The following is a 25658-nucleotide window of genomic DNA, read 5'->3' on the forward strand; positions in this document are numbered from 1 at the left end:
GGAAATTTTTGGGGGTTTTTTTGAATTTTTGGGGGTGGGGGAGGGGCGGGATCTGCCCGGGGTGGGGGAGGGGCGTGGGAAAATTTTCCTGCTTGGATCCCGCCCCTCCCCCACCTTTATCCCAATTTTTTTTTATTTTTTGGGGGAAATTTTTGGTTTTTTTATTAATTTTTGGGGGTGGGGGAGGGGCGGGATCTCCTCAAGGTGGGGGAGGGGCGTGGGAAATTTTTCCTTCTTGGATCCCGCCCCTCCCCCACCTTTATCCCAAATTTTTTTTATTTTTTGGGGGAAAATTTTGGATTTTTTTAAAATTTTTGGGGGTGGGGGAGGGGCGGGATCTCCCCGGGGTGGGGGAGGGGCGGGATCAAAGCAGGAAAAAATTCCCACCCCCCCCCCCACCTTTATCCCCAATTTTTTTTATTTTTTAGGGGGGAATTTTTGGGGTTTTTTTTAATTTTTTGGGGGTGGGGGAGGGGCGGGATCTCCCCGGGGTGGGGGAGGGGCGTGGGAAATTTTTCCTGCTTGGATCCCGCCCCTCCCCCACCTTTATCCCAAATTTTTTTTTATTTTTTGGGGGGGAATTTTTGGTTTTTTTAATTAATTTTTTGGGGGTGGGGGAGGGGCGGGATCTCCCCGGGGTGGGGGAGGGGCGGGATCAAAGCAGGAAAAATTTCCCACGCCCCTCCCCCACCTTTATCCCAAATTATTTTTATTTTTTTGGGGAAATTTTGGGGTTTTTTAAAATTTTTTGGGGTGGGGGAGGGGCGGGATCTGCCCTGGGTGGGGGAGGGGTGTGGGAAATTTTTCCTGCTTGGATCCCGCCCCTCCCCCACCTTTATCCTAAATTTTTTTTATTTTTTTGGGGAAATTTTGGGGTTTTTTTTTTAATTTTTGGGGGTGGGGGAGGGGCGGGATCTCCCCAGGGTGGGGGAGGGGCGGGATCCAAGCAGGAAAATTTTCCCACGCCCCTCCCCCACCTTTATCCCAATTTTTTTAATTTTTTGGGGGGGAATTTTTGGTTTTTTTAATTAATTTTTTGTGGTGGGGGAGGGGCGGGATCTCCCCGGGGTGGGGGAGGGGCGTGGGAAATTTTTCCTTCTTGGATCCCGCCCCTCCCCCACCTTTATTCCAAATTTTTTTTATTTTTGGGGGGGAATTTTGGATTTTTTTTTTAATTTTCGGGGGTGGGGGAGGGGCGGGATCTCCTCAAGGTGGGGGAGGGGTGTGGGAAATTTTCCCTGCTTGGATCCCGCCCCTCCCCCACTTTTATCCCAAATTATTTTTATTTTTGGGGGGGAATTTTTGGTTTTTTTAATCAATTTTTTGGGGGTGGGGGAGGGGCGGGATCTCCCCAAGGTGGGGGAGGGGCGTGGGAAATTTTTCCTGCTTGGATCTCGCCCCTCCACCACCTTTATCCCAAATTTTTTTTATTTTTTTGGGGAAATTTTTTGGGTTTTTTTTATTAATTTTTTGGGTGGGGGAGGGGCGGGATCTCCTCTCGGTGGGGGAGGGGCGGGATCCAAGATGGAAAAAATTCCCACGCCCCTCCCCCACCTTTATCCCAAATTATTTTTATTTTTTTGGGGAAATTTTTGGGTTTTTTAATTAATTTTTGGGGGTGGGGGAGGGGCGGGATCTCCCCGGGGTGGGGGAGGGGCGGGATCAAAGCAGGAAAAATTTCCCACGCCCCTCCCCCACCTTTATCCCAAATTATTTTTATTTTTTTGGGGATATTTTTGGATTTTTTTTAATTTTTGGGGGTGGGGGAGGGGCGGGATCTCCCCGGGGTGGGGGAGGGGCGGGATCAAAGCAGGAAAATTTTCCCACGCCCCTCCCCCACCTTTATCCCAAATTATTTTTATTTTTTTGGGGATATTTTTGGGGTTTTTTTTTTAATTTTTTGGGGTGGGGGAGGGGCGGGATCTGCCCTGGGTGGGGGAGGGGCGCGGGGGGGGGAGGGGTGGGGTGGGGTGGGGGAGGGGCGCCCTTCAGGAAACGCCGAAACTTCCTCAAGTCATCCCCGCCCCTCCCCCACCCCTCCCCAGCCGCTTTTTTTGGGGTTTTTTTTTTGGGACTTTTTTTGGTTTTAAAAATTTTTTTATTTTGAATTTTTTGGGGATTTCGGGGTCGCGGCCCCGCCCCGGAATTTTGGGAATTTTTTTATATTTTTATTTTTTTGGGGAAGGGGAAGAAAAATTCCAGAGGTGCAGGTAGGAGTGGGGGAGGGGAGGGCGCGGGCAGGGGGAGGTTGGGGACATTTGGGGACAAATTTTGGGACAAATTTTGGGATTTGGGGGAAAATTTGGGGGGATTTGGGACAATTTTGGGGATTTTCGGGACGTTTGGGGGGATTTGGGACAATTTTTGGGATTTTTGAGAGATTTTGGGGACATTTGGGGACAATTTTTTGAGATTTGGGACATTTTGGGGGAAATTTTGGAAAATTTGGGGGGATTTGGGGCAATTTTTGGGAATTTTGAGACATTTTGGGGACATTTGGGGACAAATTTTGGGATTTTGGGGAGGTTTGGGGAGAATTTTTTGAATTTTTGGGGACATTTTGGGGGGATTTGGGAAATTTTTTGGGAATTTTGAGACATTTTGGGGACATTTGGGGACAATTTTTGGAGATTTGGGGACATTTGGGGACAAATTTTGGGAATTTGGGGAGGTTTGGGGAGAATTTTTTGAATTTTTGGGGACAATTTGGGGGGATTTGGGACAAATTTTGGGAATTTTGAGACATTTTGGGGACATTTGGGGACAATTTTTGGGAGTTTTGGGGACATTTTTGGGGGATTTGGGGACATTTTGGGGGCAATTTTTACAAATTTGGGGACATTTGGGGCAAGTTTTGAAAATTTTGGGACATTTTGGGGATGTTTGGGGACAAATTTTGGAAATTTTGGGAAATTTGGGGGGGATTTGGGGACAACTTTTGGAGATTTGGGGACATTTGGGGACAAATTTTGGGATTTTGGGGAGGTTTGGGGAGAATTTGGGGACATTTTGGGAGAATTTGGGGACATTTTGGGGGAGATTTTGGGGACATTCTGGGGGGATTTGGGACAATTTTTGGGATTTTTGGGACATTTTGGGGAGATTTGGGGGAGATTTTGGGGGGATTTGTGGGAAATTTTGGAAAATTTCGGGACAATTTTGGGGATTTTTGGAAAATTTCGGGACAATTTTGGGGATTTTGGGGACGTTGGGGGAGATTTTGGGGAGAATTTTGGAAATTTGGGGACATTTTGGGGGGATTTGGGGACAATTTGGGGGGAAATTTTGGGAGGATTTGGGGACAATTTTTAGAAATTTTTTGACATTTTGGGAGTGGATTTGGGGACATTTTGGGGAGAAATTTTGGGAATTTTGGGACATTTTGGGGGCATTTGGGGACATTTTGGGAAATTTTTAGAAATTTTGGGACCTTTTGGGAGTGGATTTGGGGACATTTTGGGGAGAAATTTTGGGAAATTTGGGACATTTGGGGACCTTCTGAGCTTCTCCTCGACCACCAGAGCTCGACCTTGGCCACCTGAGAAACTTCTGGGCCACCTGAGAAACTTCTGGGCCACCTGGCCACGTCCTTGACCACCTGAGGATCTCCTTGACCACCTGACCACTTCTTTGGCCACCTGGGAACCTCCTTGACCACTTGAGCTCCTCATTGACCACCTGAGCTCCTCCTGGGCCACCTGGGAACCTCCTTGACCATCTGACCACTTCTTTGGCCACCTGGGAACCTCCTTGACCACCTGACCGCTTCTTTGGCCACTTGCTTGACCACCTAGGAACCTCCTTGACCACCTGAGGACCTCCTTGACCACCTGATCACTTCTTTGGCCACCTGGGAACCTTCTGGGCCACCTGGCCACTTCTTTGGCCACCTGAAGACCTCCTTGACCACCTGGGAACCTCCTTGGCCACCAGAGCCCGTCCTGGGCCACCTGAGCTCCTTTTGGGCCACCTGGGGACCTCCTTGACCACCTGACCACTTCTTTGGCCACTTCTTTGGCCACCTGAGCTCCTCCTTGACCACCTGAAGACCTCCTTGACCACCTGAGGATCTCCTTGACCACCTGACCACTTCTTTGGCCACTTGCTTGACCACCTGAGCCCCTCCTTGACCACCTGAGGACCTCCGTGACCACTTGAGGATCTCCTTGACCACCTGAGCACTTCTTTGGCCACTTCCTTGACCACCTGGCCACGTCCTTCACCACCTGAGGATCTCCTGGGCCACCTGAGCTCCTCCTTGACCACCTTGGAGCCTCCTTGACCACCTGAGACCCTCCTTGACCACCTGAGCTCCTCCTGGGCCACCTGGCCACGTCCTTGACCACCTGAGGATCTCCTTGACCACCTGAGCTCCTCCTTGACCACCTGCCCCCCTCTTTGGCCACTTGACCACCTCCTTGACCACCGAGCGACCATGTCCGCCGCGCTGGTGCTGACCGTCTACATCCTGACCTTCACCGTGGGCTTCCCCGCCAACGTCTTCACGCTGGCCGTGCTGGTGGCCAAATCCCGCCGGCGGCCGGCCGCGCCGCCCCCGGACCACCCCTGCCCCGTTTTGGCCACCTTGACCACGGCCGACCTCCTGCTGCTCAACCTGACGGCCGCCGACCTCCTGCTGCTGCTGGTGCTGCCCTTCAAGATGGCCGAGGCCGCGGCCGGGTTGGTGTGGCCGCTGCCGGCCGCGCTGTGCCCGGTGGCCAATTTCTGCTTCTACACCAGCATGTACCTGAGCAGCCTCTCGTTGGCCGCGCTCAGCGTCCAGCGCTACCTGGGCGTGGCCTTCCCGCTGCGGCTCCAGGGGCGGCGCCGGCCCGGCCGCGCCCTGGCGGTCATCGGGCTCATCTGGCTGCTGGCCGGCGGTCACTGCTCCGTGGTGTTCGTGGCCGAGTTCACCAAGACGGCCGAGGTGGGGACGGGCAACCGGAGCGCGGGGTGGGGCCAGGGGGGAGTTGGGCGGCTCAGGGTTGACCCCGTTGACCTCAAGGTTGACCCCGTTGACCTCGTGGACCACAAGGTTGACGCCGTTGACCTCAAGGTTGACCCCATTGACCCCAATGTTGACCCCATTGACCCCAACGTTGACCCCATTGACTCCAAGGTTGGCCTTGGTCACCTCAAGGTCAACCCCGTTGACCACAACGTTGACCACAAGGTTGACCCTGTTGACCTCATTGACCACAAGGTTGACCCTGTTGACCCCATTGACCTCAACGTTGACCGTGTTGACCACAAGGTTGACCCCGTTGACCCCATTGACCTCAACGTTGACCCTGTTGACCCCATTGACCACAAGGTTGACCTCATTGACCCCATTGACCCCATTGACGCCAAGGTTGGCCTTGGTCACCTCAAGCTTGACCTTGGTCACCTCAAAGTCAACCCCATTGACCTCAATGTCGACCCCGTTGACCACAAGGTCAACCCAGTTGACCCCGTTGACCCCAAGGTTGGCCTTGGTCACCTCAAGGTCAACCCTGTTGACCTCAACTTTGACCCCGTTGACCCCAAGCCCTTCAACGACGTTGAGCCAAGGATCTCCAAAATCTCCAAAACCCCCAAAAACCCCCAAACCCCCAAATTCTCCAAACCCGACCCCAATGACCCCAATGACCCCAAACCCAACCCCAAAGACCCCAAACCCAACCCCATTGACCCCGTTGACCCCAAACCCAACCCCAATGACCCCGTTGACCCCAAACCCAACCCCAAAATTCCCCGAAGCCTCAAACTCATCGACCCCAACCCCAAAACCCCCAAGACCAACCCCAAACCCAACCCCAATGACCCCATTGACCCTGTTGACCTCAAACCCAACTTCAATGACCCCAAACCCAACCCCAATGACCCCAATGACCCTGTTGACCTCAAACCCAACTTCAATGACCCCAAACCCAACTTCAATGACCCCCTTGACCCCAAACCCAACCCCAAACCCCCCAAACCCAACCTCAATGACCCCAATGATCCCAAACCCAACTTCAATGATCCCAAACCCAACCCCATTGACCCTGTTGACCCCAAACCCAACCCCAATGACCCCAAACCCAACCCCAATGACCCCATTGACCCCAAACCCAACCCCAATGACCCCAAACCCACCCACAACCCCCCCGCTGCCGCCCCCTTCAAGTGCTACGACGACTTCTCCGAGGAGCAGCTCCGCTACGTCCTCCCGCTGCGCCTCGAGTTCTTCTTCATCCTCTTCCTCATCCCCTTCTCCACCACCATCTTCTGCTACGTCGGCTTCGTCCGCGCGCTGCTGGCGCGCCCGGCGCTGCCGGCGGCGAAACGGCGCCGGGCGGTGGGGCTGGCCGTGGCCACCATGGTGATTTTCGGGCTGTGCTTCGCGCCCTACAACGTGTCGCACGTGGTGGGGTTCTGGCAGGGCCGCAGCCCCGGCTGGCGCGTCTACGCCACGCTGCTGAGCGGCCTCAACGCCGCGCTCGACCCGCTGGTGTTCTACTTCTCGTCGGGCGCCGTGCGGCAGGCGCTGAGCGGGGCGGGGGCGGCGCTCGGGGGGTGCTGGGCCAGGTGGGGGAGGCAATAAATTGGGGAGAGATTGGTTAAAAACGTGCTTGGATGGGTCAGGATTTGTCAAAATTTGTCGAAATTTGTCGAAACGCGCGCGGAAAGGGTTAAAAAGTTGGTGGAAATGGATTGGAAAGGGTTAAGGAGGACGTAGCTCAAAAAAGACACAAAAATCTCCACAAAAAATTTGAAAAATCCCCTAAAAATCCGCCTCAAAAAAATAAAAAAAAAATCCCCAAAATAAAAAATAATTCCCACAGATAATTTTAAAAAAATCCCCCCCAAAAAATCCCCTGAAACCCCAAAAAAAAATCCGGAAAAACACCTAAAAAATTGCCACAAAACCCATTTAAAAATCCCCAAAAAATCTCCCAAAAATCCTCCTAAAAATCCCCAAAATAAAAAAAAAATCCCAAAAAAATCCCAAAAAAAATCCCCAAAAAATCCACAAAAAAATCCCCAAAAATCCTCAAAAAAAATCCCAAAAAAATCCCAAAAAGTCCCCCAAAAATCCCCGAAAAATCCCAAAAAATCCCCCAAAAATCCTCCAAAAAATCCCAAAAAATCCTCCAAAAAAATCCCCAAAAAATCCCCAAAAATCCCAAAAAATCCTCCAAAAAATCCCCAAAAAACCCCAAAAAATCCCAAAAAATCCTCCAAAAAAATCCCAAAAAAATCCTAAAAAATCCCCAAAAAATCCTAAAAAAATCCACAAAAAAAAAAAATCCATAAAAAATTCCAGAATCTCCTCCCGGCCCTGCTCTACCCCTGGTGTTCTCCTTCTCGTCGGGCGCCGTGCGGCAGGCGCTGAGCGGGGCGGGGGCGGCGCTCGGGGGGTGCTGGGCCAGGTGGGGGAGGCAATAAATCGGTGACCAAAGGGTTAAAAGTTGATGGATCGTGCGTGGAAAGGGTTAAAAAGTTGGCGGAAATGGGGAGGAAAGGGTTAAAGAAGCGGTGTCCCGGAAATTCCAAAAAAATTCCCCCAAAAAATCCCTAAAAATCTCCCAAAAAATCCCCCCAAAAATTCAAAAAAATGCCAAAAAAAATCGAGAAAATCCCCCAAAAATCCCTTAAATATCCCCAAAAAATTCCCAAAAAATGCCATAAAAATCCAAAAAAATCCCAAAAACATTCCAAAAAAAATCCAAGAAATTTCGCCAAAATCCCCCCAAAAATCCCCTAAAAATACCCCTAAAAATCCCCCCAAAATCCCCCTAAAATCCAAAAAAAATCCCCAAAAAATTCTAAAAAAATCCCGCAAAAATTCCAAAAAATTCCAAAAAAATCCGAGAAAATTCCCCTAAAATCCCCCCAAAAAACTCCCCAAAAATCCCTTAAAAATCCACAAAAAATCCCCAAAAAATTCCCAGAAAAATCCCAGAAAATAAAAAAAAATCCCCCCAAAAGAACAAAAAATCCTCATAAAAACCCTCCAAAAAATCCCCCAAAAACCCCCCAAAAAATCCCAAAAAAATCCCCCCCAAATAAAAAAAAAATCCTTAAAAATTCCCCCCAACCGCCCCCAAAATGCCGAAAAATCCCCTTAAAATCCTCAAAAAGTCACATAAAAATCCCCCAAAAAATCCCAAAAATCTTCAATAAAACCCCCAAAGAATCGTCCAAAATCCCCCAAAAAAATCTGCGAAAAAATCCCAAAAAATCCCCTAAAAATCCCCAAAAATCCCCGAAAAAATCCGCAAAAAATCCTCAAAAACTCCCCAAAAATCCCATAAAAATCCCAAACAAATCCCCCCAAAAATCCACATCTGGTGATGACGTCACCTCAACCACCATGACGTCACCCCCAACACTGACGTCATACACCGAAACAAAACTCCGGGCAAAGCTGAAATCGGAAATCTGAGGGGAAGTCAAGGAAGGAGAGGCGGAAATGACGTCCCGTCTGTCGCGACAGCGGCGATAAACGCGTCCTTCCCGCGTTTTCTCCGTTGCCATGGCGACGGTCCTCCAGCGCCGCCCGCCCCAAGATGGCGGCGCCCCTTGAGGGCCGCTCCGCCCCGCGCGCCCTTGGCGCCTCTATGGTCGCTAGGGCCGAGCGCGGATTCAACCAATGGGAGCGCCCCGTAGGCGGCGCCAACTCGGAAATTCACCAATCACAGCGCGCAACGTCACAAAAGAGGCGGGGCTCACACCGCCCCTGAACCCGGAAGGCGGGACAGGAACTCAACCGTGAGGTAACAGCCAATGGGAAGCGAGCGGAGGCGGGACTAAGCGGGAATCAACCAATGGCATCGCGTGGTTGGGAAGCACTGACCAATGGGAGCGCGAGGGGGCGTGGCCAGAGCTGGGCGCTCTGCGGCCGCCACCGCGTGAGTTCGGCGTGAGGGGGGCGCGGGGATTTTGGGGTGAATTCGGGCGATTTTGGGACATTTTGGGGTCAGCCTCAGAGGGGCGGTAGGGGTGGGGGTGGAGCTGTCTGAGGAGGGGGATTTGGTGCCGATTTGGCGGGAAAACGCGGCGCGCTGGCGGGAATTTCGCGAAGGGCGGGATTTTGGGGGGGGGTCGAATCGTTGATTTTTTTAAATTTTCCCAATTTTTAATTTTTAAAAATTTTTTTTTCAGCCTTTCTCCCTCTCCACCACCATGGGCAACGTCTGGGCCGCCGGGTCCCCCCCTCCCCCCGCTTCTGCCCCTCCCCCCTTGCTGCCCATGCCCCCCCCAGGGTTTGGGGGTCCCCCCCCCGTCAGTGGCCTGGGGGGGGGAGGGGCGCCCCTCCCCCCTCGCCCCCCGGACTCGGGTGGGGGAGGGGATGCCCTGCCCAACCCCGGAGCCTTCGAGGAGTGTCACAGGCGCTGCAAAGGTGAGAGCGCGACCCGAAATCCGCCCGAAAAAGGCCCAAAATCGGCCCTAAAAAGCCCTGAAATCACCTCAAAATTGTCATAGAAATAGGGCCAGAAAAGGCCCAAAATCGGCCCTAAAAAGCCCCAAAATCATCCTAAAATTATCATAAAAATCGGGCCAGAAAAAGCCAAAAATCGTCCCAAAATCATCCCAAAATCGCCCCAAAATTATCACAAAAATTGACCCAGAAAGGGCCAAAAATCACCCCAAAAAAGCCCCAAAATCAGCTCCAAAAATCCCCAAAATCACCCCAAAATTATCACCAAAATCGGCCCAAAATTATCACAAAGATTGTCCCAAAAAAGGCCCAAAATCACCCCAAAATTATCACAAAAATCAGCCCAAAAAAGCCAAAAATTACCCCAAAGTCACCCCAAAAAAGGCTCCAAATCACCCCAAAATTATCATAAAAATCACCCCAAAAATCCCAAAAAAACCCCAAAATTATCACAAAAATCACCCTAAAAAAGCACCAAAATCATCCCAAAATTATCATAAAAATTGGCCCAGAAAAGACCAAAAATCATCACAAAAATCACCCTAAAAAAGCCCCAAATCACCCCAAAATTATCACAAAGATTGTTCCAAAAAAGGCCCAAAATCACCCAAAAATCATCACAAAAATCGGCCCCAAAAACCCAAAAATTGCCCCAAAATCACCCCAAAAAAGGCTCCAAATCACCCCTAAATTATCATAAAAATGACCCCAAAAAAGCCCCCAAAATCACCCCAAAAATCCAAAAAAAACCCCCAAAATTATCACAAAAATCACCCTAAAAAAGCACCAAAATCATCCCAAAATTATCATAAAAATTGGCCCAGAAAAGGCCAAAAATCACCCCAAAATCAACCCAAAATCACCCCAAAATTAGCACAAAAATCGGCCCAAAAAGGTTAAAAAATCACCCCAAAAAAGAAAAAAAAAAACCAAAATCATCACAAAAATTGACCCAGAAAGGGCCAAAAATCACCCCAAATTCATCATAAAAATCACCCCCCAAAAACCCCAAAATCATCACAAAAATCAGCCCAAAAAAGCCAAAAATTAACCCAAAGTCACCCCAAAAAAGGCTCCAAATCACCCCTAAATTATCATAATAATCACCCCATAAAAGCCCCAAAAATCACCCCAAAATCATCATAAAAATCAGCCCAAAATCATCACAAAAATCGGGCCAGAAAAAGGCAAAAATCACCTCAAAATCATCCCTAAATTATAATAAAAATCACCCCAAAAAAGCTCCAAATAACCCCAAAATCATCCCCAAATCACCCCAAAATCATCGCAAAAATCACTCCCAAAAATCACCCCAAAAAAAACCCCAAATCACCCCAAAATCATCATAAAAATCAGTCCAAAAACCCCCAAAATCATCACAAAAATCACCCCAAAAAAGTCCCAAAATCAGCCCAAAATTATCACAGAAATAGGGCCAGAAAAAGGCAAAAATCATCACCAAATCATCCCAAAATCACCCCAAAATTAGCACAAAAATTGGCCCAAAAAAGCCAAAAATCACCCCAAAAAAGCCCCAAAATCAGCCCCAAAAATCCCCAAAATCACCCCAAAATTATCACCAAAATCGGCCCAAAAAAGCCCAAAATCATCCCAAAATTATCACAAAAATCGGCCCCAAAAACCCAAAAATTGCCCCAAAGTCACCCCAAAAAAGGCTCCAAATCACCCCTAAATTATCATAAAAATGACCCCAAAAAAACCCCAAAATCACCCCCAAAAATCCCAAAAAAACCCCAAAATTATCACAAAAATCACCCTAAAAAAGCCCCAAAATCACCCCAAAAATCCCCTAAATGACCCTAAAATTATCACAAAAATTGACCCAGAAAGGGCCAAAAATCACCCCAAAAAACCCCCCAAATCACCCCAAAATCATCATAAGAATCAGCCAAAAAAACCCCCAAATTACCACAAAAATCACCCTAAAAAAGCCCCAAAATCACCCCAAAATTATCACAAAAATCACCACAAGAAAGCCCAAAAATCAACCAAAAAAACCCCAAAATCATCACAAAAATCACCCCAAAAAAGCCCCGAAATCACCCTAAAATTGTCACAGAAATAGGGCCAGAAAAAGCCAAAAATCATCACAAAATCATCCCAAAATCGCCCCAAAATTATCACAAAAATCGGGCCAGAAAAGCCAAAAATCACCCCAAAAAAGCCCCAAGATCAGCCCCAAAAATCCCCAAAATCACCCCAAAATTATCACCAAAATCGGCCCAAAAAAGCCCCAAATCACCCCAAAATTATCACAAAGATCACCCTAAAAAAAGCACCAAAATTATCATAAAAATTGGCCCAGAAAGGGCCAAAAATCATCAAAAAATCTTCACAAAAATCACACCAAATAAGCCCAAAATTATCACAAAAATCAGCCCAGAAAAGACCAAAAATCACCCTAAAATCATCCCAAAATTAACATAAAAATCACTCCAAAAAAGCCCCAAAATCACCCCAAAATTATCATAAGAATCACCCCATAAAAGCCCCAAAAATCACCCCAAAAATCCAAAAAAAACCCCAAAATTATCACAAAAATCACCCCAAAAAAGCCTCAAAATCACCCCAAAATTATCACAAAAATTGACCCAGAAAAGGCCAAAAATCTCCCCAAAATCATCATAAAAATCACCCTAAAAAAGCCTCAAAATTACCACAAAAATCACTCCAAAATCATCACAAAAATCAGCCCAGAAAAAGGAAAAAATCACCCCCAAAAGCCCCAAAATCACCCCAAAATTATCACAAAAATCACCACAAGAAACCCCAAAAATCAGCCAAAAAAAACCCCAAAATCATCACAAAATTATCACAGAAAAAGGGCCAGAAACAGCCAAAAATCATCACAAAATCATCCCAAAATCACCCCAAAATTATCACAAAAATCGGGCCAGAAAAAGGCAAAAATCACCTCAAAATCATCCCAAAATTATAATAAAAATCACCCCAAAAGAGCCCCAAAATCACCCCAAAATCATCACAAAAATTGGCCCAAAAAAGCCCCCAAATCATTACAACAATTGTCCTAAAAAAGCCCCAAAATCACCCCAAAATTGTCACAGAAATAGGGCCAGAAAAAGCCAAAAATCATCACAAAATCATCCCCAAATCACCCCAAAATTAGCACAAAAATCGGGCCAAAAAAGGTCAAAAATCACCCCAAAAAAGAAAAACAACCCCCAAAATTATCACAAAAATTGACCCAGAAAGGGCCAAAAATCACCCCAAAAATGCCCCAAAATCAGCCCCAAAAATCCCCAAAATCACCCCAAAATTATCACAAAAATCAGCCCAAATTACCCCAAAATTATCACAAAGATTGTTCCAAAAAAGGCCCAAAATCACCCCAAAATTATCACAAAAATCAGCCCAAAAAAGCCAAAAATTACCCCAAAGTCACCCCAAAAAAGGCTCCAAATCACCCCTAAATTATCATAATAATCACCCCACAAAAGCCCCAAAATCATCACAAAAATTGGCCAGAAAAGCCCAAAAATCACCCCAAAATCATCATAAAAATCAGCCCAGAAAAGGCCAAAATTACCACAAAAATCGCCCCAAAATCATCACAAAAATCAGCCCAGAAAAAGGAAAAAATCACCCCAAAAAAGCCCCAAAATCACCCCAAAATTACCACAAAAATCACTCCAAAATCATCACAAAAATCACCCCAAAAAAGCAAAAAATAACCCTGAAATTATCAGAAAAATCGGCCCAAAAAACCCAAAAATTACCCCGAAATCACCCCAAAAAAGGCTCCAAATCACTCCTAAATCATCATAAAAATCACCCCAAAATCCCAAAAAAACCCCAAAATTATCACAAAAATCACCCTAAAAATGCACCAAAATCATCCCAAAATTATCATAAAAATTGGCCCAGAAAAGGCCAAAATTACCACAAAAATCACCCCAAAAATCCCAAAAAAAACCCCAAAATTATCACAAAAATCATCCTAAAAAAGCCCCAAAATCAGCTCCAAAAATCCCCAAAATCACCCCAAAATTATCGCCAAAATCGGCCCAAAAAAGCAACAAATCACCCCGAAATTATCACAAAAATCAGCCCAAAAAAGCCAAAAATTGCCCCAAAGTCACCCCAAAAAAGGCTCCAAAATCACCCCAAAAATCCCAAAAAAAACCCCAAAATTATCACAAAAACCACCCTAAAAAAGCACCAAAATCATCCCAAAATTATCACAAAAATCCCCCCAAAAAAGCCCAAAAATCACCCCAAAAAACCCCCAAAATCCCCAATTTTTCCTTCTAAAATTCCCAATTTTCCTCCCTAAAAATGCCCAAATTTCCCCCCAAAAATCCAAATTTTCCCAATTTTTTCCCCAAAAAATCCCAATTTTTCCCCAATATTTTCCCCAAATTTTTCCCAAAAAATCCCAATTTTTCCCCCAATTTTTCCTTCAAAAATTCCCAATTTTCCACCCCAAAAATTCCCAAATTTCCCCCCAAAAAATCGAAATTTTGCCCCCGAAAATTCCCAAATTTCCCCCAAAAAATCCAAATTTTCCCCAAATTTTTCCCAAAATTTCCCAATTTTCCCCCCAAACTTTTCTCCAAAATCCCCAAATTTCCCCCCAAAATTCCCAATTTTTCCTTCAAAAATCCCCAAATTTTCCACCCCAAAATTTCCCAAATTTTCCAAAAAAATTTGAATTTTCCCCCGATTTTTCCCCCTAAAAATCCCAATATTTTCCCCAAAAAATTGAAATTTTCCTCAATTTTTCCCCCAGAAAATCCCAATTTTCCCCAATTTTTTCCCCAAATTTTCCCCAAAAAATCCCAATTTTTCCTCAATATTCCCCCCAAAATTCCCAATTTTTCCTTCAAAAATTCCCAATATTTTCCCCCAAAAAATTGGAATTTTCCCCAATTTTTCCCCCCGAAAAATCAGATTTTTCCCCAATATTTTCCCCAAATTTTTCCCAGAAAATCCCAATTTTTTCCCCAAATTTCCCCCAAAAAATCCCAATTTTTCCCCCGAATTTTCCCCAAAAAATCCCAATTTTTGCCCCAAATTTCCCCCAAAAAATCCCAATTTTTGCCCCAAATTTCCCCCAAAAAATCCCAATTTTTGCCCAGTTTTTCCCCAATTTTTTTCCAATTTTTCCCCAATTTTTCCCCAATTTTTTGCCCCAAAATTCCATTTTTTCCCCAATTTTTATTTCCCCCAGAGCTGTTCCCGGTGCAGATGGAGGGGGTGAAGCTCACGGTGAACAAAGGGCTCAGCAACCACTTCCAGGTGAGAACTGGGGGGAAAAAATTGGAATTTTGGGGTGAAATTTGGGGGAAAAAATTGGGATTTTTTGGGGGAAATTTGGGGGAAAAATTGGGGAAAAATTGGGATTTTTTGGGGAAAATTTGGGGAAAATTTCAATTTTTTGGGGGGAAAATTTTGGATTTTTGAAGGAAAAATTGGGATTTTTTGGAAAAAATTTGGGGAAAAAATTGGGGAAAAATTGGGATTTTTTGGGGGAAAATTTGGGGAAAATTCCGAATTTTTGGGGGAAAATTTCGATTTTTTTGGAGGGAAAATTTGGGAATTTTTGAAGGAAAAATTGGGAATTTTGGGGGAAAATTGGGATTTTTGGGGAAAAATTGGGATTTTTGGGGGAAAATTTGGGGAAAATATTGGGGAAAATTTTGGATTTTTGGGGGAAAAAATCTGATTTTTTGGGGGAAAATTTGGGATTTTTTTTAGGGGGAAGAATTCTTTTTTTTTTTGGAAAATTTGGGAAATTTTGGGGTGGAAAATTTGGAGATTTTTGAAGGAAAATTGGAAATTTTGGGGGATTTGGGGAATTTTCTCCTTTTTTTTCTGCATTTCCAGGTGAAATTTGGGGTTTTTATTTTTTAAATATTTTTTATCTAATTTTTTAATCATTTTTTAAGTTTTAAAATCTTAATTTTTGTTTAATTTTTAATTTTTTTAGATTTTTGCCTTTTTGTCTTGTTTTTTTTTTTTAGGTTTTTAAAGTTTTTTAATTTTTGAATTTTTTTCATTTTAATTTTTTTTTTTTACCTTATTTTTTAGGGTTTAATTTTTTTTAAATTTTTTAATTTTTTTTAATTTTTAGGCTTTTTTTTTAGATTTTTTCTTTTTTTCTTTAATATTTTTCAGGGTTATTTTAAATTTTTTAAAAAATTAATTTAATTTAATTTAATTAATTTAATTAATTTAGTTAATTTAATTTTTTTTTAAATTATTTTATTTTATTTTTTCTTTTTTTCTCTTACTATTTTCTAGGGCTTTTAAAATTTTATTTTAATTTTTAAAATTTTTTAAGATTTTTTTTTTACATTTTTGCCTTTTTTTTCCTTCATTATTTTTCAGGGTTTTTAAAAACTTTTTTTTTTAATTTTTAATTTTTTTTTTTTAATTTTAATTTTGCAATTTCTTTTAAATTTTGGGGGGATTTTTTTTTTAAATTTTAATTGATTTTTTTTAAATTCTTTGAATTTTGAGGATTTTTTGGGGGAATTTTTATGGGATTTTTTTTTATTTTTAAAATATTTATTTTTTAAAATTTTGGGTGATTTATTTTAAATTTATTTGGAATTTTTTGGGACCATTTTTTTAATTTTTAAATGAATTTTTTTTGGTAATTTCTTTGAATTTTTGGGGCTTTTTTGGGGGGAATTTTTATGGGATTTTTTTTTTAAATTTTTTTAAAATATTTTAAATTTTTTTTAACTATTCCCTTATTAAATTTTGGGTATTTTTTTCTAATTTTGATGATTTTTTGGATTTTTTTTTTTGCAGGTGAATCACACAGTGGCCTTGAGCACCCTGGGAGAATCCAATTATCATTTTGATGATTTTAAAATTTTTTTTTTAATTTTTGTGAAGATTTTTTTTTGATTTTTAAAATATTTATTTTTTAAATTTTTGGGTGATTTATTTTAAATTTATTTAAATTTTTTGGCAGCATTTTTTTAATTTTTAAATGAATTTTTTTTGGTAATTTCTTTGAATTTTTGGGGATTTTTTGGGAGAATTTTTTTAAAATTTTTTTTTAATATTTTAATTTTTTTTTAACCATTCCCTTATTAAATTTTGGGTATTTTTTTTCTAATTTTGATGATTTTTAAATATTTTTTTTTGCAGGTGAATCCCACAGTGGCCTTGAGCACCCTGGGAGAATCCAATTATCATTTTGGGGATTTTTATTTAAATTTTTGGGGATTTTTAACAATTTTATTTTTGCTTTTTTTTTTAATTTTTGGGTGATTTATTTTAAATTTATTTAAATTTTTTGGGAGCATTTTTTTAATTTTTAAATGAATTTTTTTTGTAATTTTTTTGATTTTTGGGAATTTTTTGGGGGAATTTTTTGGGGATTTTTTTTTTAATATTTTAGATTTTTTTTTAACCATTCCCTTATTAAATTTTGGGTATTTTTTCCCAATTTTGATGATTTTTTAAATATTTTTTTTTTGCAGGTGAATCACACAGTGGCCTTGAGCACCCTGGGAGAATCCAATTATCATTTTGATGATTTTAAAATTTTTTTTTAATTTTTGGGAAGATTTTTTTTTAATTTTTAAAATATTTATATTTTGAATTTTTGGGTGATTTATTTTAAATTTATTTAAATTTTTTGGCAGCATTTTTTTAATTTTTAAATGAATTTTTTTTGTAATTTTTTTGAATTTTGGGGGATTTTTTGGGGAATTTTTATGGGATTTTTTTTTTTAAATTTTTTTAATATTTTAATCATTCCCTTATTAAATTTTGGGTATTTTTTCCCAATTTTGATGATTTTTTAATATTTTTTTTTACAGGTGAATCACACAGTGGCCTTGAGCACCCTGGGAGAATCCAATTATCATTTTGGGGCCACCTACGTGGGCACCAAACACCTGAGCCCCACTGAGGTGAGGAATTTGGGGCAAAAAAATTAAAAATTTGGGAAAAAAATTTGGGGGATTTCTAGGTAAAATTTTGGGGGATTATTTTTAATTTTTAGAGATTTTTTGGGGATTTTTTTAGGATTTTTTTGGGGATTTTTTGGGGATTTTTTGGGATTTTTTGGGGATTTTTTGGGATTTTTTTTTGATTTTTTGGGATTTTTTAGAGATTTTTTTGGGATTTTTTTGGGATTTTTTTGGGATTTTTTTGGAGCTTTTTTGGGGATTTTTTTTTTTATTTTTTTGGGATTTTTTTGGGATTTTTTGGGGATTTTTTTTGGGATTTTTTGGGATTTTTTAGAGATTTTTTTGGAATTTTTTTTTGAATTTTTGGGGATTTTTTGGGAGAAATTTTACGAATTTTTTTGAGAGTTTTTGGAGATTTTTTGGGGGTTTTTTTTGGAATTTTTTGGGATTTTTTAGAGATTTTTTAGAGATTTTTTGGGGATTTTTTAGAGATTTTTTGGGGATTTTTGGGGATTTTTTTGGGATTTTTTGGGGATTTTTTTGGAATTTTTTGGGGATTTTTTTGGGGATTTTTTGGGGATTTTTTTGAGATTTTTTTGGGGATTTTTTTGGGATATTTTGGGGATTTTTTGGGATTTTTTAGAGATTTTTTGGAGATTTTTTTAGGGAAATTTTAGGGATTTTTTGGAGATTTTTGGGGGATTTTGTGGGGATTTTTTGGGGATTTTTTGGGATTTTTTAGAGATTTTTTTGGGATTTTTTGGGGATTTTTTAGAGATTTTTTTGGGATTTTTTTGGAATTTTTTTGGAATTTTTTTGGAATTTTTTGGGATTTTTTGGGGATTTTTTTTGGGAAATTTTAGGAATTTTTTTGGAGATTTTTTGGGGATTTTGTGGGGAGTTTTTGGGGAATTTTTTGGATTTGTTTTTAATTTTTAGAGATGTTTTTAGGGGTTTTTTTGGAATATTTTTTGGGAAATTTTAGGGATTTTTATCCCCAAAAATTCCAGAAAAATCCCAAAAAAATCCCAAAAAATCCCCCCAAAAAATCTGAAAAAATCCTCAAAAAATCCCAAAAATGCCCAAAAAATATGGGAAAAAAACCCCAAAAATGTGAAAAAAATCCCAAAATATCCCCCCAAAAAATACCCAAAAAATCCTCAAAAAATTCCCAAAAAATCTGAAAAAATCCAAAAAAAATTTCCAAAACAATCCTAAAAAATTCTGAAAGAAATCCCCAGAAAATCCCCAAAAAATCTGACAAAAACCTCCATAAAATCTAAAAAAATCTCCAAAATATCCAGAAAAAATCCCAAAAAAGTACAAAAAACACCCACAAAATCCCCCAAAATTTAAAAATAATCCTCAAAAAAATCCTAAAAAAATTCCCAAAAAAAACTAAAAAAAAAATTCCTCAATAATTTCAAAAAACCCCTCAAGAAATTAAAAAAAATTACAACAAAAATCTCAAAAAAATCCAAAAAAATTCCAAAAAAAATCCAAAAAAATTCCAAAAAAATTCCCAAAAAATCCCAAAAAAATCCCAAAAAATTTCCAAAGATTCCTGAAATTAAAAAATTCTTCAAATGACAAAAATTTTAATTTTTTTTTGCCTCCAGGCATTCCCAGTGCTGGTGGGGGACATGGACAACAGCGGTTCCCTTAAAAAAAACCCAAAAAATCCCCAAAAAATCTGAAAAAAACACCCAAAAAATCCCCAAAAATTAAAAAAAAATCCTCAAAAAAATCCTAAAAAAATTCCCATAAAAATCTGAAAAAATCCCTCAATAATTTCAAAAAACTCCTCAAGAAATTTAAAAAAAATGCAGAAAAAAATCTCAAAAAAATCCAAAAAAATTCCAAAAAAATCCCCAAAAAAAGCCAAAAAAATTCCAAAAAAATTCCAAAAAAATCCCAAAAAAATCCCCAAAAAATTTCCAAAAAAATTCCAAAAAAATCCTGAAATCATAAAATTCGCCAAATGACAAAAATTTTAATTTTTTTTGTCTCCAGGCATTCCCAGTGCTGGTGGGGGACATGGACAACAGCGGCTCCCTGAACGCTCAGGTCGTTCACCAGGTCAGCTCCAGGATCCGCTCCAAGGTCGCTTTCCAGGTGAGAAATTTGGGGGAAATTTGGGGTTTTTTGGGGGGGATTTTTTTGGGGAAAATTTGGGGTTTTTTGGGGATTTTTTTTGAGATTTTTTGGGGATTTTTTGGGATTTTTTTCAGATTTTTTTCAGAATTTTTGGGATTATTTTTTTATTTTTTTCGGAATTTTTTGGGATTTTTTTTGGGATTTTTTTTTGATTTTTGGGGGATTTTTTGGGGATTTTTTTGAGATTTTTTGGGGGATAATTTGGGATTTTTTTTTGAATTTTTTGTGATTTTTTTCAGATTTTTTTCAGATTTTTTTGAGATTTTTTAAGGAATTTTTTGGGATTTTTTGGGGGTTATTTGGGAATTTTTTTTTAATTGTTGGGGATTTCTTTTTTTTCTTTTGGGAATTTTTTTGGGATTTTTTTGGGATTTTTTGGGGGATTTTTTGGGATTTTTTTGGGATCTTTTTGGGATTTTGGGGGGGATTTTTTTGGGATTTTTTTGGGATTTTTTTCAGAATTTTTGGGATTTTTTTGGGATTTTTTTGGGATTTTTTTTGGGATTTTTTTGGGGGATTTTTGGGGATTTTTTGGGGGATATTTTGGGATTTTTTGGGGAATGTTTTTTGATTTTTAAAGGAATTTTTTGGGATTTTTTTTGGATTTTTGGGGGATATTTTGGGATTTTTTGGAGATTTTTTGGGGGATATTTTGGGATTTTTTGGGGAATTTTTTGAGATTTATTTTTGATTTTTTAAGGAATTTTTTTGGGGATTTTTTGGGATTTTTCGTGGAGTTCTTTCAGTTTTTTTGGGGGATTTTTTGAGATTTTTTGGGGATTTTTTTTATTTTTTGGGAATTTTTTGGGATTTTTTTGGGGGATTTTTTGGGGGATTTTTTGGGTTTTATTTCAGATTTTTTGGGATTTTTTGGGAATTTTTTTTCAGAATTTTTGGGATTTTTTTCAGGTTTTTTGGGGATTTTTTTTGGGATTTTTTTGGATATTTTAAGGAATTTTATGGCATTTTTTGGGGATTTTTTGAGAGTTTTTTGGGATTTTTTGGGGATTTTTTGGGGGATTTTTTGGGTTTTATTTCGGATTTTTTGGGGGTTTTTTAGGATATTTGGGGGATTTTGGGGAATTTTTTTTTTAGGTTTTTGGGGGATTTTTTTTAGATTTTTTGTGGAATTCTTTCAGATTTTTGGGTTAATTTTTTTGGGATTTTGTGGCGTTATTTTGGGAATTTTTGTGGGATTTTTTTCAGATTTTTTGGGAATATTTTGGGATTTTTTTGATTTTTTTTCAGATTTTTTTGGGGTTTTTTGAGGTTTTTTGGGGGATTTTTTTTTGGGATTTTTCCCAAACTTTTTTTTTTTCCACAAAAGTGATTTATTTTCCCCAAAAATGTGATTTATTTTTTCCCAAATCTATGTTTCTTTCCCTAAAATATTATTTATTTCCCCTAAAAATGTGATGTTTTTTCTCCAAATCTGTGTTTTTTCCCCCCAAAAAATCAAATTTTTTCCCAAAAAAATCAATTTTTCCCCCGAAAAAATGCACTATTTTTCCCCAAACTCTGTTTTTCCCCCAAAAACTGATTTTTCCCCCAAAATATGATTTATTTTTTCCCAAACTGTGTTTTTTTCCCAGCAAAAAATCAAATTTTTTCCCCAAAAAACCAAAATTTCCCCCCCAAAAATCCAATTTTTCCCCCCTAAAAAAATCAGGTTTTTTTCCAAAACCATGTTTTTTCCCCAAATTTGATTTATTTTATCTGAAATGTGATTTATTTTGTTCCCAAATTTATTTTTTCCCCCCCAGACCCAGCAGTCCAAGTTTGTGAACTGGCAGCTGGACGGGGAATATCGGGGCGGGGATTTCACTGCAGCCCTGACCCTGGGCAACCCCGACATCCTCATGGGCTCAGGTGAGACCCCAAAATCACCCAGAATCACCCCAAAAATTATCACAAAAATTATCTGAAAATACAAAAAAAATCCACCCCAAAATGGCCTCAAAATCCCCAAAATTCCCCCTAAAAATGGTCCTAAAATCTCAAAAATCCACTCAAAAATCCCTGAAAATTACCCTAAAAATCCGCCCCAAAATCCCCCAAATTTACCCCAAAAATCAGCCCAAAATCAGCCAAAATCCAGAAAAAATCCAGAAAAAAATTCACCCCAAAATGGCTCCAAAATCCAAAAAAAACCCAAAAAAAATGGGAAAAAATTCGTAAAAATGGCCCCAAAAAACGACCCCGACATCCTCATGGGCTCAGGTGAGGCACAAAATCACCCAGATTCACCCCAAAAATCACCACAAAAATTATCCCAAAATTACTTCAAAATCCAAAAAAAATCCAGAAAAAATTACCCTAAAAATGACCCAAAAATCCCCAAAATTCCCCCTAAAAATGGCCCTAAAATCCCAAAAATCCACTCAAAAATCCCTAAAAATGACCCCAAAAATCCACCCCAAAACCCCCCAAATTCACCCCAAAAATCAGCCCAAAAATTATCCCAAAATCGTCTTAAAATACCAAAAAATCCAGAAAAAATTGCCCTAAAAGTGACCCCAAAAATCCCAAAATTTCGCCTAAAAATGGCCTAAAATCCAAAAAAATCCACCCAAAAATCCCTAAAAGTTACCTCAAAAATTAGCCCAAAATCCCCCAAAAATCAGCCCAAAAATCAGCACAAAATCCAGAAAAACCAGAAAAAAATTCACCCCAAAATGGCCCCAAAATCTAAAAAAAATTAAAAAAAAATCGGAAAAAAAATCCCTAAAAATGGCCCCAAAAAAACGACCCCGACATCCTCATGGGCTCAGGTGAGGCACAAAATCACCCAGATTCACCCCAAAAATCAGCACAAAAATTATCCCAAAATCATCTTAAAATACCAAAAAAATTCAGAAAAAATTGCCCTAAAAATGGCCCCAAAAATCCCAAAATTTCGCCTAAAAATGGGTCAAAAATCCAAAAATAACCCCAAACCCCCCACCCAAAAATCCCTAAAAATTACCCTAAAATCCCACCCCAAAACCTCCCAAATTCACCCCAAAAATCAGTCCAAAATCCAGAAAAAAAACAGAAAAAAATTCACCCCAAAATCAAAAAAAACCCAAAAAAAAAAGGGAAAAAAATCCCTAAAAATGGCCCCAAAAAAACGACCCCGACATCCTCATGGGCTCAGGTGAGGCACAAAATCACCCAAATTCACCCCAAAAATCAGCACAAAAATTATCCCAAAATTACCTCAAAATCCAAAAAAAACCAGAAAAAATTACCCTAAAAATTACCCCAAAAATCCCTGAAATTTGATTTTTAAAAGGCCCCAAAATTCCCAAAAAAACACCCAAAAATCCCTAAAATCCCCCAAAAATCCACCCCAAAATCCCCCAAATTCACCCCAAAAATCAGCCCAAAATCCAGAAAAAAACCAGAAAAAAATCCACCCTGAAATGGCCCCAAAATAAAAAAAAATCCAAAAAAAATCAGAAAAAAATCCCTAAAAATGGCCCCAAAAATCCCGAAAATTCCCCCAAAAAATCACCACAGAAATGCCCCAAAATCCCCAAAAATCCACCTAAAAATGATCCCAAAATCCCCAAAAATCCACCCAAAAATCCCCCAAATTTACTCCAAAAATCAGCCCAAAATCCAGAAAAACACCAGAAAAAATTACCCTAAAAGTGACCCCAAAAATCCCCAAAATTTCACTTAAAAATGGTCCTAAAATCCCAAAAATCCACTCAAAAATCCTTAAAATCCCCCAAAAATCCACCCCAAAACCCCCCAAATTCACCCCAAAATTCACCCCAAAAATCAGCCCAAAATTCAAAATAAATCCACCCCAAAATGGCCCCAAAATCCAAAAAAACAAAAAAAAAATCGGAAAAAAAATTCGTAAAAATGGCCCCAAAAAAACGACCCCGACATCCTCATGGGCTCAGGTGAGGCACAAAATCCCCCAAATTCACCCCAAAAATCAGCACAAAATTATTTTAAAATACAAAAAAAATCCCCCCCAAAATGGCCTCAAAATCCCCAAAATTCCCCCTAAAAATGGTCCTAAAATCCCAAAAAAACACACAAAAGTGCACTCGAAAATCCCTAAAATCCCCCAAAAATCCGCCCCAAAATCCACCAGAATCACCCCAAAAATCAGCACAAAATCCTGAAAAAAACAGAAAAAAATCCACCCCAAAATGGCCCCAAAATAAAAAAAAAAATCCAAAAAAAATCAGAAAAAAATCCCTAAAAATGGCCCCAAAAAAACGACCCCGACATCCTCATGGGCTCAGGTGAGGCACAAAATCACCCAGATTCACCCCAAAAATCAACACAAAAATCAGCACAAAATCCAGAAAAAAATCCAGAAAAAATTACCCTAAAAATGACCCCAAAATCCCCGAAATTTGATTTAAAAAAGGTCCCAAAATCCCCAAAAATCCACTCAAAAATCCCTAAAAATTACCCTAAAAATCCACCCCAAAATCCACCAGAATCACCCCAAAAATCAGCCCAAAATCCAGAAAAAAACCAGAAAAAAATCCACCCCAAAATGGCCCCAAAATGTAAAAAAACCCAAAAAAAAAATCGGAAAAAAATCCCTCAAAACGACCCCAAAAATCCCCAAAATTCCCCCAAAAAATCACCCCAGAAATGCCCCAAAACCCCCAAATTTCCCCCTAAAAATGATCCCAAAATCCCCAAAATTCCACCTAAAAATGATCCCAAAATCCCCAAAAATCCACCCAAAAATCCCCCAAATTTACTCTAAAAATCAGCCCAAAATCCAGAAAAAGACCAGAAAAAATTACCCTAAAAGTGACCCCAAAAATCCCCAAAATTTCACTTAAAAATGGCCCTAAAATCCCAAAAATCCACTCAAAAATCCCTAAAAATTCCAACCCCAAAAATCCACCCCAAAACCTCCCAAATTCACCCCAAAAATCAGCCCAAAATTATCTCAAAATACAAAAAAAATCCAGAAAAAATTACCCTAAAAATGACCCCAAAAATCCCAAAATTTCACCTAAAGATGGCCCCAAAATTCCCAAAAATCCACCCAAAAATCCCTAAAAATTACCCCAAAAATCCACCCCAAAATCCCCCAAATTCACCCCAAAAATCAGCACAAAAATCAGCACAAAATCATCTTAAAATACAAAAAAAATCCGGAAAAAATTCCTGTAAAAATGACCCAAAAATCCCCAAAATTCTCCCTAAAAATGGCCCCAAAAAAACAACCCCGACATCCTCATGGGCTCAGGTGAGGCACAAAATCACCCAGAATCACCCCAAAAATGAGCACAAAAATTATCTTAAAATACAAAAAAAATCCACCCCAAAATGGCCTCAAAATCCCCAAAATTCCCCCTAAAAATGGTCCTAAAATCCCAAAAAAACACACAAAAGTGCACTCGAAAATCCCTAAAATCCCCCAAAAATCCGCCCCAAAATCCACCAGAATCACCCCAAAAATCAGCACAAAAATCAGAAAAAAAACCAAATAAATCCACCCCAAAATGGCCCCAAAATAAAAAAAAAAATCCAAAAAAAATCAGAAAAAAATTCATAAAAATGGCCCCAAAAAAACGACCCCGACATCCTCATGGGCTCAGGTGAGGCACAAAATCCCCCAAATTCACCCCAAAAATCAGCACAAAAATTATCCCACAATTACCTCAAAATCCAAAAAAAACCAGAAAAAATTACCCTGAAAATGGCCCCAAAAATCCCAAAATTTCGCCTAAAAATGGCCCTAAAATCCCAAAAATCCACTCAAAAATCCCTGAAAATTACCCTAAAAATCCACCCCAAACCCCCCAAATTCACCCCAAAAATCAGCACAAAAATCAGCACGAAATTCAAAATAAATCCACCCCGAAATGGCCCCAAAATCTAAAAAAAACAAAAAAAAAATCAGAAAAAAATCCCTTAAAATGACCCCAAAAATCCCCAAAATTCCCCCAAAAAATCACCCTAGGAATGCCCCAAAATCCCCAAATTTCCACCTAAAAATGATCCCGAAAATCCACCCAAAAATCCACCCAAAAATCCCTAAAAATTACCTCAAAAAACTCCAAAAATCCCCCAAAATCCACCCAAAAATGACTGAAAAATCCCCCCAAATCCCCCAAATTGTCCCAAAATTCCCCCAAATTTTCTCCAAAATCCCTGAAATTTTCCCAAAATTCCCCAAATTTTCCTAATTTCCACAAAATCAG

At 39.9% G+C, this 25658-nt stretch overlaps 2 protein-coding genes across 2 annotated transcripts; both read left to right on the top strand.

Annotated features, from left to right (window-relative positions):
* The first annotated feature begins 4330 nt into the window (after positions 1 to 4330).
* LOC117011394 lies at positions 4331 to 6714 on the top strand. Its single transcript, XM_042780206.1, has 2 exons — positions 4331 to 5547; positions 5743 to 6714. The coding sequence occupies exons 1-2, from the start codon at positions 4436 to 4438 to the stop codon at positions 6566 to 6568; spliced, it is 1938 nt and encodes a 645-aa protein (XP_042636140.1). The 5' UTR covers positions 4331 to 4435; the 3' UTR covers positions 6569 to 6714.
* A 2424-nt stretch (positions 6715 to 9138) lies between these two features.
* LOC117011395 (mitochondrial import receptor subunit TOM40 homolog) lies at positions 9139 to 21362 on the top strand (the record flags this gene model as incomplete). Its single annotated transcript, XM_033086752.1, has 5 exons — positions 9139 to 9370; positions 14622 to 14689; positions 17233 to 17325; positions 19339 to 19440; positions 21246 to 21362. Coding segments are annotated over exons 1-5 (597 nt in total), but the record flags the coding sequence as incomplete, so codon positions are not given.
* Between the last annotated feature and the right edge of the window lie 4296 nt (positions 21363 to 25658).

The sequence above is a fragment of the Catharus ustulatus genome, unplaced genomic scaffold, assembly GCF_009819885.2.
Source record: "Catharus ustulatus isolate bCatUst1 unplaced genomic scaffold, bCatUst1.pri.v2 scaffold_131_arrow_ctg1, whole genome shotgun sequence".
Taxonomy (NCBI): domain Eukaryota; kingdom Metazoa; phylum Chordata; class Aves; order Passeriformes; family Turdidae; genus Catharus; species Catharus ustulatus.